The sequence below is a fragment of the Myotis lucifugus genome, unplaced genomic scaffold (assembly GCF_000147115.1).
Source record: "Myotis lucifugus unplaced genomic scaffold, Myoluc2.0 scaffold_471, whole genome shotgun sequence".
Classification (NCBI taxonomy): Eukaryota; Metazoa; Chordata; class Mammalia; order Chiroptera; family Vespertilionidae; genus Myotis; species Myotis lucifugus.
This window is the reverse complement of record NW_005871519.1, coordinates 327,751-342,255: the sequence shown is the minus strand read 5'-3', so window position 1 is coordinate 342,255 and position 14,505 is coordinate 327,751. Positions and strand designations below refer to the sequence as shown.

General features: G+C 60.5%; 1 protein-coding gene across 1 annotated transcript in view; it reads right to left on the bottom strand.

Moving 5' to 3' along the window:
* Positions 1 to 10,671: 10,671 nt before the first annotated feature.
* Positions 10,672 to 14,505, bottom strand: part of MNX1 (motor neuron and pancreas homeobox 1) — a 42,232-nt gene continuing 38,398 nt past the window's right edge. The window contains 5 exon segments of the mRNA XM_023744520.1: positions 10,672 to 11,013; positions 11,481 to 11,644; positions 14,214 to 14,235; positions 14,237 to 14,317; positions 14,319 to 14,499. Of these exon segments, the coding sequence (XP_023600288.1) occupies positions 10,672 to 11,013; positions 11,481 to 11,644; positions 14,214 to 14,235; positions 14,237 to 14,317; positions 14,319 to 14,499 (790 nt within the window).

The following is a 14,505-nucleotide window of genomic DNA, read 5'->3' as shown; positions in this document are numbered from 1 at the left end:
GCCCAGCCTCGGCCAAAGCTCTTCCGGGAGTCAAATCTGAGCTGCTGTGCCCGGGTGTGATTATCCGACAAGATGCAGAAATAACGTGCTGCAGCCACGGGTTTGGGAGTAAGTGCTTACCCAGGGCTCGCCGAGCGGAGAAGCCCGCTCCTGTGTCTCGGGCGTAAAACACCTGTTTCCTCAGCAAAAGTACAATGTGATTATTTGAGATTTATGTGGTCCTAGCCCTCCGACTTCTGATGAGTGAGGAAGTACATTTCAGTGTGGCCCCAACTGGCTAGTGAGGCCATGCCGTCGTCATTAGCACCCTTGCACTTTTTGACTCAAATGGACGATCAGGTTTTGAAAGCCCTCTGTTTCCTAAGTCAGATTTAACAGGGCAGACAGCGTCTGCTTTTCCACTTCAGCAGCTGTGGGACTAAAAAGCCACGGGCGAGGGCCGGAGCTTGGGGAAACTGGGGACACTCTGCCGCCTGGGCCTGGGAACCCGCCGCCTTCCACACAGAACCCTCCCAGAGCGGGCCACAGGGCCCTCAGGGCAGGCGGACAGGGAGTGGGCTGTGGGGATGAACCGGAGCCTTGTCCCCTGGGCGCAGGGCTCCGGGCCAGGAGCCTGGTCTCCGGAGAGTGTCCAGCCTGCCCAGCACTGAGCGTTGGCTGTCCTGTCAGGAGGGCGAGGGACGGGGAGTCCCAGTTGCCATCGCAGCTTTGGGGCTGCCTCTCCCTGGCCTTGCTCTGCCTGGGCTGGTTTACTGTGGGGCTGGGAGACTGCACTTTCTCAGGGACCAGCGGTGTGGGGGCCTCCCGCTGCTGGCTGCCTGGCTGAGCTCCTAAGAAACATGCGGAGAAAGGAGCCACCCAAGGTGTGGGGATGTGTGTGGTGGGCAGCGGATCCCATGGGACAGTCAGTAGAGAATGATCTCGCTGCCCCCCTCCCCTCCCTCCTCCCCCCAGAGAGCCAGGCCTCTGACTGGTCCCACTGTGCAGCCTCTTCAGGATCCCAGGGGGGCGGGGGGGCAGGGGGGGAGGTATCGGGTCACTCCCAGCCCATCCTTCCCACCAACCCGTTCTCCAGGCCAACAGGCGACTAGCAGGGAGCCTGTTTCCCACACCTGCCCTCCGAGAGCTTCCCTCTGTGGGAGGGCACCAGCCTGCTGCTGCTATCTGCCTGGTGGAAGAATATGCGCTTTGTTACCTGTGAGTGCCACCCGATAAAGCAGAACAGTATCACAGCGTCGCGATTAGGAGGCAGCTGGCGCGGAGGCTGGGTGCCATGTATGAGTAAATATAATTTGTTTCTGTTCTCTGATTGGGAAGGTCGCGGCGGTTTAACCCTGTGGGAAGGCCTCCGACACATTATCTGCTCAGACAGAACTGGGAACGAAAACACCGGGCTCGTTAAAAGCGAATTACAGTGTTTTATGAAGATAGGACATGGGAGGCTCGGCAGCCTGGCGGGGCAGGACACGCAGGGACGCCAGGCCCACCTGCCGGGAGCGGGGCCACCAGCGAGGGGGCAGCTGGTGACTTCCCTGGCGGCTTCTGGGGAAATTCGGGGTTTTTCAAGTAGTTTTGAAAGCAGCCAAAAGTCCATGTGTGAGAGGCCAGTGTGGTCTTCACCTGGGAAAGGAAAGCGGAGGATCCGAGAGCTGCGAAGTGGCCTGTGTTTCTGGGTTTAAATTTAGCAGAGAACGTCTGTGGTTGCCGCACTGGCTTTGTGTTTAAAGTGAAAGTTGGGGGCAGGAAAGAATTCTCCAGTCCCCCGCCCCTGGGCTCAGGGCTGTCCTGTCAGGAGTCACTTGTTGGAGCTGCGCTGAGAAACCAAGAGCCTGCAGCAGGGCCGACCCACATGTCCTTGTTGGTGTGTTGCACTCTTGAGCGTGACGTGTACCTGAGGGCAGGTACTGGCAGGTCACCCGGCTGTGCAGTGGCCAGTTAGGAGAGTGCTGGACGGTCAGGGAAGGGACAGTGGTGGCCAGAGCCCGGGGACAAGCGTGAGTGTGTCTTCAGCACCCGACGTGCGGTGAGGAGGGCACAGGTGCCGCGGTTGTCAGCCAGAACCCCTGGCTGGAAGGTGGTGCCTTCGCTGAAGTGGGGAAGAAATGAACTTCATGCATGAATTCCTTTTTATGTGCTCATCTCTCTGCTGGGCACTCTGGGGGGTTAGACCTGGACAGTCAGGGAGAGACCGTGGAGGTGCCCAGGGTTGGGGAGCGAGGGTGGTGTCGACGGGAGAGTTTGGGCTGGGGATGGGCACACCCACTGTGGATGCAGTTGCGCTGAATTGTGCACTTACACATGGTTCACATGATCAATATTGTGTAGATTTCACCACAATTAAAAAGGGACCACAGTAGCCCTCCCCAGTTCGGCTCAGTGGACAGAGCATCGGCCTGTAGACCTAACGGTCCCGGGTTCGAGTCTGGTCAAGGGCATGGACCTCAGTTGCAGGCTCCTCCCCGGCCTGAGCTCTGGTCAGGGTTCGTGCAGGAGGCAATCAGTCGATTTGTTTCTCTCAGATCGATGTTTCTCTCTGTCTTTCCCTCTCTCTCCCACTCTCTCTAAAAATCAATGAAAAAATATCCTCAGGTGAGGATTAACAAAAATGATTTTTTTTAAAGGAACCAAAGTAGACACTGTAGCAATTTGTTAGTTGTTTCCCAATATCCATTCATCTTTGCTCCCTCAGAACTGAACCCCAGCCTTCAGGTCGGCTCTGGCCCCCTGGGAGCACCCTTCCCACCCCCAGGACGCTCACGGCTCTGCGTGAAGAACTCCGCTCACTGAGTGATGTGGGAGGTGTGCACTGTGCTCCTGGTCCCATTGGTGGGATGTGGGGCCGGCCCCCTCCCCACCCCGGAACCGAGGAGGGAAGGCACGTTTAAGATGAGCCAGAGATAAAGGGCCTGGGTCATAGGAGAGGAGCGAACGCTGTGAAAGCCACTATGGTTGTGGCTCTCCTGTGCTTTGAGCCCACTCTACTCCTGGCCAGTAGACTAGCTCAGCGTGGGGGCAGCACCCTGACCGCGGCATGAGGACTGCATAGTTAGTGCGGGGGCTGGAGCTGCGGGGACCTCGCCAGGGGCTGCCCAGGCCCCTCCGGCAGTCAGCCTGCAGCCTGCTCCCTGGGGCCTCGGGCCTGGCACAGAGCACACTGCAGTCCAGCACCCAGCCCCCGCCCGGCACCCGAAGTTCCTCAGTAAACAGTCCTCGCTGGGGAGGGCAGGGTGTAGAGAGGTGCTCAAGGGTGGCCTACAGGATGGGCTGGGCCAAGGGGTGTGCATGGGACCAGATAGCTTTCTCTGCCCCAGCACCCTGCGCGCAGCGACCCCAAGCAGCATGCGTTAGCGCCTCGCTCTGGGGGCTGCAGGTCAGCTGGCGCGCGGGTCTCCGCCTCGAGCCGCTGGCCCATGATTCTCCATCTGACGACCCTTGTGACCCTTGTGCACGTTTTACAAGGTCCAGTCAGGTCCCACTTTTGAAGGTCCCATTGGTCACCCAGGAGACGTGTCCACGTGTGAGGCGCTCAGGGAGGGGACAGCAGCAGAGCTCAGAGGAGGCAGGTTCTCGGAGGAATGTCACCGGTGTGGGCACAGGAGCCACCTGCCCAGGAGGGCAGTGAGCGGAGAAGGAGACAAGGACACACGCGGGGCGAGGGGGCCCCAGACTCCCGAGGGACCAGCAGGAGGTGCTGCTGTGTGGGGTACCTCCTGTCACAGGCGTGCACAGGACAGGTGCCGGTCCTCACCTGACAGAGGGCAATCCTGGGCCACATGGGGGTCAAGTCCTTGCCCAGAGCCACCCAGCCAGGATTTTGGCCTCCCAGCGCCTGTCCTTGGATCCCTGTGCCTCCCAAGGAATCTTTACAAAAAGTACCCCACCCACCACATCTTCCCAGGCCAGCCTGAGCCCCGCCTGCAAGGACCCCCCGGAGCGAGTGGGTGTCCTGAGTGCCACGGGTCTGCGTGCCATGGGCTGCAGAGGTGCATATGGAGGGGCAGGTATTCACCTGTTGGATTATCCCAGGAGCCTGTACATGGCACCTGGCACGTCACAAGTGTCCTGTGTCTAACCCTCACAAAGCCCTGTGAGCCAGGAACTCACAGATGGGGACGCTCAGGCACAGACAGGTCAAGAAGCTTGTCCCGGACACACACCAGGTGAGGCGGGCACAGTCCCAGGTGGCCAGGCTCAGGGTCCCACCCTCCACCGCCCTCTGCTCTGGGCACAGGAACTTCCCCGGGGTGACAGGCTTGCCTCCTGTCCGGAAGGATGGATAGGACCAGGGAAGGGGAGAATGATCAATGTGTGGACATAGACACACTGCGTGCAGGGGACAGTGAAGATGCCCAGCGGAGGCCAAGGACATCTGATGTCACTGAAAGGTCAGGGAAGTGAAGAAGTGAGCGCGTGTCCTGTGCCTGGTGGGCCCAAGCCCCCTCTCCCAGCGGTCTCCCCCAGTCTCTAAAGTTTGCAGCGCACCTTTTTATGTGAGAATTTTTTCTCTTTTATTTCCCATAATGTCTTAGGTATGTATGTTAATTATTAAAATTAAGGAATCATACACCTTAATACTAATACAATGTTATATGTGAATTATATCTCATAAAAAGGGGAAATAAATCATACATGTAATCTAGTTCTGTCTCAAAATTGCCACTTCCACCATCCAAACATGCCTGTCTCTTCTCTCTTCTGGAATATTTATCCCACCATAGTGGTTAGGGACATTTGAATCAGTGAGTGAATGTTCCATCATTTTGCACTCAGGATAAATACCTCACAACTCTTAAAGTTCCCCAATTCCTGCCCTGGCCAGGTGGGTCAGTTGGTTGGAGCATTGTCCCATGCACCAAAAGGTTTCCGGTCTGATTCCTGGTCAGGGCGCATACCTAGGTTGTGAGTTTGACCCCCACTTGGGGCATGTACGGGGAGGCAACCAATGAATGTTTCTCTCTTTTCACTTCCTCTTTCTAAAATCAATAAAACATACCCTCGGGTGAGATTTTTTTTTTAATGTTTGAAAAAAAATCCCCAATTCCTCTCAACCAGTTTCTCATGTTCCTGTCACCAGCACAGCCAGAGTCCTGCCTGGTGGGGACAGGATGGCAGCTATGTGGTTGCAACCGTCTAAATGCCTCAGAACCCCAACCCCCTTAGTTTTTTGTGTGTTTTTTTTTACAATTTTAGCCATTTTTTAATATCTTTTTTTAATAGGTTTTTGTTGATTTTAGAGAGAGAAGACGGGAGAGGGAGAGAGAAACATCAATATGAGGGAGAAACACCCATCGGCCGCCTCCCATATACCCCGGGAGTCCCTTTAGTGCCCGGAAGGACGCTCAACCAACTGAGCCACTGGCCAGGGCTCCCCTTAGTCTTTTTCCCAGTGAGGTACAGTCCCACACATAACCTCACGTGCTGGTGCACCCTTCACACTATGACGGGGTTTACTGTTCGTTATTCACCTCTTTCTCTTCCCGCATGGAGCCCAGACGGTGGAGACTTCTGTCTGTTTTATTCACAGATGTGTGCTGTGCTGAGAGCAGTGGCAGGCCCCTAGCAGACTGGCTACAGCCGCCAGGGCTGGGGCACTTCCCAGGTGGCTGCTGTGGTCTTGTTGGGGGTGAAAAGGCTGCAGGGTCGCATGGGTCCCTAGTCCCCGGGCATATTGGCCCCTGGCGGGCACCCCTGTGGAACACTCATCATGGGTGTAAATCCGCCAGGTGGTGAAAAGTAGGAAGGTGTTGCAGACCCAGGAAAACACCCCATTTGCATGTCCGTTAGGGATTTATCCATTAAAAAATAGCCTGCAGGCTCCTGGCACAGCGCTGGCCTCTGTGGCCTGGCTGGGCCTCCGGCCCACAGTTGCAGGAGGCAGGGGAGCCCTCACCTGCCGCCAGCCTGTCCCAGCACAGAGACGGCGGTTATGCTTGAAGACGGAATATCATTCCTGAGGTGAACTGCCATATTAAAGAACGCCAAACACGGCCCAGCCAGCTGCTCATTGGGTAGGGCTTCGGCCTGCGGACTGCAGGGTCCCGGGTTCCATTCCAGTCAAGCGCAGGTTCCTTGGTTGCAAGCTCCACCTGGGAGCAGGGGCAACAGAGCATGTCTCTCTGTGTCTCACCCTCCCTTCCACTCTCTAAACACCAATGGGAAAATATGCTCGGGTGACGATTAGCAACGACCACAACCCCACAAGCAGCAGCCTCAGAGGGCCAGCGCCCGGGAGCTCTGACCATAACCCATAGCCGCAGGCGCCCTCTGCGCGCGGGCTGAGACCCTCCTGGACGGTGGTGGCTCGGACGGTGGCTCGCAGGAGCGGACAGGTCGCCGCATCAGGGGGCGCGGGAGGGGCCGCGCAGTGCCCCCAGCCTGACCCCGCCCCGCCCGCGCCAGGAGAAGGCGGTGGCCTTTGTTCCTCCCCAGCTGGGTAAACCGCGCCCGCGCCCCTCGCGGCGGCACCTTTGTCCTGCCCAGGCCACAGACAATGGCCAGCGAGTCTCTCGGAGTCGGACACCTCGTTTGTGTGCACGTGGGGGCGGGGCGGCCAGGTGCGCAGGCCGCGGAATGCAGGTCCGCCGCGGGCCGGGCTGAGGGTGGCCCGGCCTCTCGGGTACGGGGACAGGAGGGGCTGGGCTCGATATTTCTCTCCCCCGCGCCCCCATCCGGTTGGTGGCGGGCCTGCGCGGGGTGGAGTGGTTGGGGGCTCTGGCTCTTCAGCCCCCCGTGTGGGACACACCTGGCTGTTGTAAAGTGATTTACGAAGTGAAAGTGCTAAACGAGGCCACCAGCTGGAGCCGACCCGGCGTTCTGGGTTTATTAGGTGCCCTGTTATGGGAGATAAACTTTAATCCGACCATAAAACCAAATCTGAAAAACATGTTTGCCCTTGTGGTCTGGCCCGCGCAGCATTCCTGGTGAAAGTCACGCCTCCGAAGGGGTTAGTTTTATTGCGGGAGACACCGTGCACGCAGGACTTTGATTTGGGGTGGGGACCCCTCCCCTCAGCCCTTTGCTGCGAGGAGGGCTTCCTTCCTGGTGGGGCCTGCTCCCCCCAGGGCCCCTCCCAGCGGCGCCCCCTCCGCCCTGGGCCTGGGGCCACTCCACTCCAATCCTGCGTGGGCAGCGGCTCAGGTCCTGCGATTGGGCGGCGCGGGGTTCCCCTTCCTGTGCCCTCTCAGTGATCTGGATTCTCCCACCTAGTCTGCCCTTCCTTTAGGAAGGAGGGAGTGAAGGAAGGAGAGATGGGGAAGGAGGAGGGAGGAGAGAGTAGGAGGAAGGGGGTGGGGAGGAGGAAGGCCTGCCTTCCTTTCAACCGCCTTAACCATCTTCAGTGTCTGGTACAATCATGCTAACGCCATACATTTAACTGGGCAACATCTCTGCAATTGTCTCTTCTGCAAACAAAACCTGTACTCAGCCAGCCCCCCAGCCCCTGACACCCCTCTACCTTCTGCCTCTAGGAGATGAACGATTTCAGGTTCCACGTGTACGTAGCATCATGCAGTGTTTTTGTGCCGGGCTTGTTTTGCTCGCAGAAGGTCCTGGAGGCTATCCGCCGGCCGGCCTTCTCATTTAAGGCTGAATAACATTCCATGTTATGTCTGTGCCCGTTTTCTTGGTCCATTCACCTGTTGACAGGCCCTTGGGTTGCCACCACTCCTTCACTCTGTGAGTGATGCCGCGGTGGCATAGGTGGGCCGGAGCTCTCCCAGAACCTGCACTCAGTTGTTTGGGGCACACCCAGCACTGGTGTTGCTGGCTCCTAGGTACTTGTGGTTTGTGTTTGACCTGTTTAAGGACCCTCCTTGCTGTTTTCCATCCCACCAACAGTGCACAGGGTCCCCATTGTTCTGAGTCCTCACGAAGCGTGTTTTCCGTTTCCGGCTTGGTGACAGCCATCCTAGCCGGGCCAGGTGGGCTGTCGCGTTTCCCTAGTGAACGGTGCCGTTGCAGCCTTCACGCGGCTGGGTCGCTTGAGTGTCTTCTTTAGAAAATTGTCTAGTCCAATCCTTTGCCTGTTTTAAAACTGGATTTTGTCGCTGTTGCTGAGGTGCATTTTTTATGGACATGAGCCCATCAGACAGGAGACCCGTGGGCTGTGTGTGTGTGGGGAGGGGTGCGTGTAGATTGGTTTCTTTGTCTCCAACTTTCTTTTTTCTATCCTTTCTATCCTTTCGCTGTTGCTGGGGACACGGTCACAGGCAGGACACCCTGCCCTGGAAAGGGTGCTCAGGACACCCTTTACAGAGAAGAGCGCTCGCCCGAGGGGCTTGGCCAGGTTCAGAGAGGTCCGGCGTCTCAGGCTTCAGGTGGGACCCTCGAGGGGCTGCACTCCAAAGGCCCCTGGCTGCCACCACCCCGGGAAGTCTGGGCTTGTCTGAACACCACGTTTCCTCTGTCTCCCTCCGGCGCCTGGGGCTGCGTAGATGCAGACGTGGCGGGGGTCCTGGGGTCCATCCGCGGGGCTGGCTGCGCTCATTCCATGGAATGAATTGTTCGCTGTGCCCGGAGTGGGTGAGGACCAGCCAGTGATTATATTTAAATTTGCTATAATTGATTTGGGGAAGAGCAACTGTGACAAGAACGAATTGATCATTAAATTTATTAGCGAGATAAATCCGCCGCGATTAAGCAGCTGGCTGGAGCCAGGGCGCGGCGGCCAGGCCTTCCCGCCGCCAAGTCCCCGCGCCAAGCCGGGCTGGTTCGGTTGGGGGGCATCATAAGGATGTCCCTCGGCGCCCCCTTCCCCTGCCGCAGAGGGAGCGGGTCTGCCCGCTGGGTGAAGAGACAGCACCTTGCTGGGGCCTGAGGCCCGACTCCGGGACCAGTGCCCCCCACCCGCGCCGCGCGGCGGAGCCCTGGCCGCCCAGCGCCGGGTCGGGTGGGGGCGAGGGCGGGCCTGCGCGCGGGAATACACGGCTGTGCAGCCGGCCGGGGGGCGATCGCTTCAGGCTGAACTCGCCGCTGCGTTAGAAATTAAAACGAGACACACACAGGTTGCAGATCGCTTTTAACCCGAAGGCCCGCCCTCCTCCTCTCCCCTCCCCCCTTCCGCGGGGCTTTCCCACCAGTTGCAAACCCAGCCCTGTCCCCCAAAGCACCTTTGGACCCCGAGGCGGCCAGGCCCGCGCCCGACAGCTGCTCCCGCGGTCGCGCCCCCGGCTCGGCGGGGTTGGATTTTATGGAAGGAGCCGGGGTGATAATGAGCTGCCAGAGAGGATATTAATCTCGCCCGGCCTGGAGGTGGAGGCGTGGCCCCGCTGGCCTGCGCGTAATCGCGGGAATGAGCCGCCCGGCCCCTGCGAACTCATCCATCAGCTGGGAGGCGGGGGAGGGGCGCTCACCCCGCGCCCCGGGCCCCGAGAGTGGAAACAGGAGGAGGGAGAGAGCAGTGTCCCCGTCGCGATTTCCTCCAGGCCCCGGCGCGGCGGAGGGGGCAGGAAGCGGCGGAGGCCGGAGGCGGCGGGGCAGGAGCCGGGGGCGCGAGGCCGGCATGTGTGCAGCACCTGGCGCGGGTGATGGATGGCGCGTGCTGCTGAGGTGGGTTAACCCGGAGCCAGTGCAGCCTTGGGCTGTCCTTCGGACTGTGCTGTCCTCGCAGATCCCAGGAAGCCGCTCCAGGCCGGGCTCCGAGGCTGGGAGCTGGGGAGGGACTGCGCCGCGCTCTGGGAGGCCAAGGGGACCCGGGAACGTGCGCAGGTGGCGCCCGGCCGCCCGGACCTCAAGTGCTCGTCCCGTGTAGGCGGCTGGAGCGTCTTTTCCGAAACACGCAGGGGTTCACTTCTGGACCCCAGTGAAGCAAGAAGCCCCGGAAGGAAACGGGACAACAAGCCAGGGCCCAGGGTCACCCTCCCGGGTGGGGCATAGGGACGGGTGAGAGCCAGGCATCCGGACGCGAGCGCAAACCTGGCCTCGGGGACTTTCTTTTATACCAACACTTCGCACCCGCGACTCCACAGCAGCGGAACCCAGCGCCCCTCTCGCGGGCGCTCACACCCAGCTGCAATTCTGGGATTCGGATTCTCACCTCCTGCTGCGAGTCGGTGGGGGCGGGGAGACCCCCATCGTTTAGACAAGAGCTGTAACGCTCTTCCACGCTCCCCCCAAGAGATTGTCCCGCTCCTCCAGTAAAAAACCAATTTATTTTACATCCCACCGCGGACGATGGGAGAAGCTGAATAATAATTTAGCATGCATAGTCGTTTCTTTTTATATATAAATACAGTGTACAAAAATAAAGACCGCACAGTGCTAGATCTCCAGCAGCTGGAACGCTCATGACAGAGGTGCCCCCTAAGATACATAAGCACATTCTCTTCTTTTCTCAAGACTCAGCGAGTGGCGTTTCCAGGGAGGTTTCCAGTTTCCAGGGGTGGAACTAGGGTCCCGCCTTCCCCACTCGGGAAGGGCAGCTGGGCGCCGCCCCGGGTGGCGTCGGTTCTCCTTACAATACCGCCCCCCCCCAAAAAAAAAAATTCCATGGATAAGAACCAGAGTTCAAGTCTGCACGCGCTGGGCCGCCTCTCTTGGTCCCTTGCGGAGCAGACGGGTGCTGCGGCCCAGACCTGCAGCTCCGACCGGTGCGGGACCTGGGGCCGGCGGTGGCTGCGGCGGGCGCGGGGCCCAGGCGTCCCGGGACCCGCATCCCTGGCGACAGCCCGGGTCCTACTGCAGGGGCGGCTGGTGCCCCGGCCTCGGAGACGGGGAATCGGCCCCGGAGGAGCAGTCGGAGGAGGCGGCGTGCGCGCCGCCATTGCTGTAGGGGAAGGGGTCCTCGTCCTCCCCGTCCTCCTCGGGGTCACTGTCCCTCAGGTCCCGCGGGCGCCGGCCGCCCTTGTCCCCGGGCGCGGGCGGCCCCAGCAGCTCGTCGTCGCCCTTGTCCTCGGCGGCGCCGCCCCTGCCCGCGCCCCCGCCGCCCCTCTGCTTCTCAGCCTCCTGCGCGGCCTGCTCTTTGGCCTTTTTGCTGCGTTTCCACTTCATCCGCCGGTTCTGGAACCAGATCTTCACCTGAGGACACAAGGGGGTCAGACACGCTCACCGCCCTCCGCTCCCGTCCCTCCCAGGCCCGGCTCTGGCACCTGCCAGCGGGCCGGAGTGGGGCTCGGGCCCGGGAGGAGCTGGGCAGGGCTGGGGGCGGGGGCTCAGGGGAGCTGAGCTGGAGCCCGACCGCGCCTTCTCCTCCACCCCCCCCCCGGGGCTCCCTGGGGCTGCGGCGGGGGCGGGGGGTCAGGGCAGCTCGGGGGCGTCTGTGAAGCTCACGGTGTTCCCGCCTCTCTTTCTGGAACAAAATTTCTCGAATGTGACCTGGGGCCACCCGCTTTCGGAACGGGGGCAGAGGGTCTTTAAAATTCAGGTTCCTCCCCCCCCCCCCCCCCCATCTCCTGAATCAGACCTCTGAGCCCGGGTGAGGAACCCCGGCCCCGACAGTAATCCGCATTCAGCGCCCCCCAGGCCGGTGAGGGAGCGGCGGGCGCTCACTGAGTCTCCGTGAGCATCAGCGAGGTGGCCACCTCGAAGCGCTTGGGCCGCGACAGGTACTTGTTGAGCTTGAACTGGTGCTCCAGCTCCAGCAGCTGCTGGCTGGTGAAGGCGGTGCGCGGCCGGCGGCACTTCCCCAGCAGGTTCGACTGCGCCTGGGCTGCGGGCGGAGCGGCGTGAGGCGCAGCCTGGCTCGGGCCTCCGCCCACCCGCGGGTCCTCCTGAGGTGGGACCTCAGTGCCAGCGACCCTCCCCAGCCTCGAGGCCCGGGCGGAACCAGACGGTGTGTGTGTGGGGGATGGGGTGGACCACAGCTCTATCCCAGACAGACCCTGAGAGCCCGTCCCGGGGCGCCCTCCCCACCCGGGGGCGCTGGCAGAGGCAGGAGAGCACCCACCGCGGCCTCAGGCCTGCCCACTCCGGCGCAGGTTCCCACCGCCCGCTTCCTTCCACACTGTGCAGGCGCCTCAGGTACGAAGGGAGGAGGAGGAAGGGCGGGCGGGAGGCAGGAACTGAATCCTGGGCCTAGACAGTTTTCATCAGAGACCTCCCCCCATTTAAAATGTTTTTTCCACCAACCGCCCAGCACAGAGGGGCCGGGCCTGGGACCGGGGAACTGGTAGCCTTCCAGGACATTCTTTTTATGCAAATGAAAGGCCTGGGCAGAAGGGACTTTGCTTCCTATGCATTCAAGGAGGTCTCTCTCTTTATTTACATAATTTCACACGGTTACATCACAGAGAATTTTATGACCTCAAAACAAGACTTCCCTTGATTTCCCAGGAGCCTGACGAGTGTTAGACAATAAAAGAAAGAAAGAGAAGAAAGGAGGCCGGCCGGGCCGGAGGAGCAGCTCCCCGGGGACGGCAATTTGCTTTATGGGAGGCCCACGCCCCCCGCTTTAGTTAAACAAGGCCCCGGATTCCCAACTTGACACAACATTAGAACTTTAATTAAAACACTGGCTCCCAAAGGACCATTTGGAAAATGCCATCCGACAGCAGAGATGACCAATTAAAGGAACCAAACAGGTTTTCCTTCTGGCGACCAGGGGGGACTGGGACGCTAGGCACCCTGGCCAGTTTGCTGCGGCCCTGGCCCTTCGGGGCTCAGTGTTCACCTTCTTTCTGGATTCACACTGCCTGGATTCTAAGTCGGCTGCCTCTGGGTCAAAATTTGGAACCAGAGATGGACAAAGTGTGTTGGCAAAGAAATGGAGCTTTCATCGGTTTCCTGCATGACACTGGGTTCCACCGAGGCCCCCAAAGCACCTGGGTGGCTGCAGAAGCCAGCCCCCCCCCATTCCCTCCCCCCACACACACACAGTGGGGGACAGTCTCAGGCCCCGGGGGGGATGCAGATCATAATGAGAAGAGGTGTGCTGGGGGGAAGGCCAGGCCCTGGGTTTGACTGACCCTGGATCAGCGTCGTCTATAGCGTGGAAGCCCCCCAGTGAGAGGTGAGGGCCAGCCTACCCTCTTCTTTGTGGGGGCTCAGGTGGGAGTGACTCCAACGGGACCGGGTGGGTGGTCATTAGGCCTCTGGGAGCTGAGCTGAGGCAAGGCCAGCCCAGGCAAGCAGTGCCCTGCTGGGATTTTTCTCACTGGGCTGTGACTTCTGTGGCCCTTGGGGCCCTAGCTTTTCTCTGTTTAGTCACAGCCATGGCTTCTAACAGAGGAATCTGAATTTTGCCAAGTGTTTATTTCTGTTTTCTTTTTGGCTTTTCCCTCTACCATGCCTGCATCTCCTCAGTCTAAACAAATCCACTCAGACAGAAACAATGGGGTCTCTTTGTTTGGGTGTTGGGTGCTGGGAAGCATAAAGCCTATGCGTCTTCCTCTGAGCCTATGGGGCGGGGTCCCAGGATGGAGACCGACTCTCCCCTGCAGCCAGTGCCTCTCGCCAGCAAAGCCAGAGCTGGCCCAGGCCTTGGGGAAGGTCCCGCCTGGGAGATGGTGAGCCCGCGGCCCGCAGTCCACCGCCCACCTCTCTCCTAGAGGAAGGGTTCGCTTCTGTGTAGGGCATCCCCACTTCAAAGTGGGTGCAGCTGCTTAGAGTCCCTGTGATGGGGTTCCTGACAAAGGGTGCATCCCCCTGCTACCGGGGCCCACTGACCACCACTCCGTTCAAGTCAGGCCATCACCTCTGGGCTTTGCACCCTGGACGAGCGCCCTTCCAGAGGCAGCAGAGCCAGGGAAGGGCCGGGGTGGCCTGGGCTCTGGCCTTTGGGCCCGGGGAGCCCATTTCTCTCCTGCTGCTCCCGATCTCTCCCTCTCCTGGGAGGGGCCAGGGGAGTGGGGGTCTCTCCAGAACCCAGAATGTGGGACAAATTTAAGTCAGTTTCCCTGGATATGAGCGCCTGGTTCCTGACCCTCAGGCCGCCTGACTCAGGGCGCTCTGGGGCGCTCCTTCCTTCCCCCGCCACTTCCTTCTCCCCTAGCCTGCCAGTTAATCATTAGATTTTAGTCTCACACCTCCAGCTGCACCGAACCGTTGAGAGAAAGAAGGCAAGGCCCGCGCGTGGCCATTTTACTGATTCGCGCCCATCCCAACCGCGCAGCCGGCCCGAGTCCTCGCCGGCCCCAGGCGGAGCAGGGCGGCTTCACCGCGCTTCCACAGCTCCATCGGAGCAGAAAGCGAAGGGAGGGAGGTGTCCCGTGGAGGCGGATGGATGCGCAAGAGAACTATCTGCCAGGAATCTCCTACCCCGAGGGCTGCTCGGTACTCACAGTTGAAGTCCGGCATCTTGGGGCAGGATCATGCCCGCGGTGGACGCGCGCAACCACTGGTCCAGCTGGAAGGTGCCTGCGCCCAGCTTGATGGGGGGCGACGGGGTGCGCGGGGTGCGCGCCTTGCACCTGTGGGTACGAGTAGGAGAGCGCCGGGTGCTGGCCTGCCAGGGCCGCCGCCGCCGCCGCCGCCGAGTAGCCGTAGACCGGGTGGCCGTAGAGAGCCGCCTGCGCCGGGAGCCCCGCGCCGCCCTGCGCGCCCCCCGGGTGCAGCCCCAGCGCCAGGCTTCCC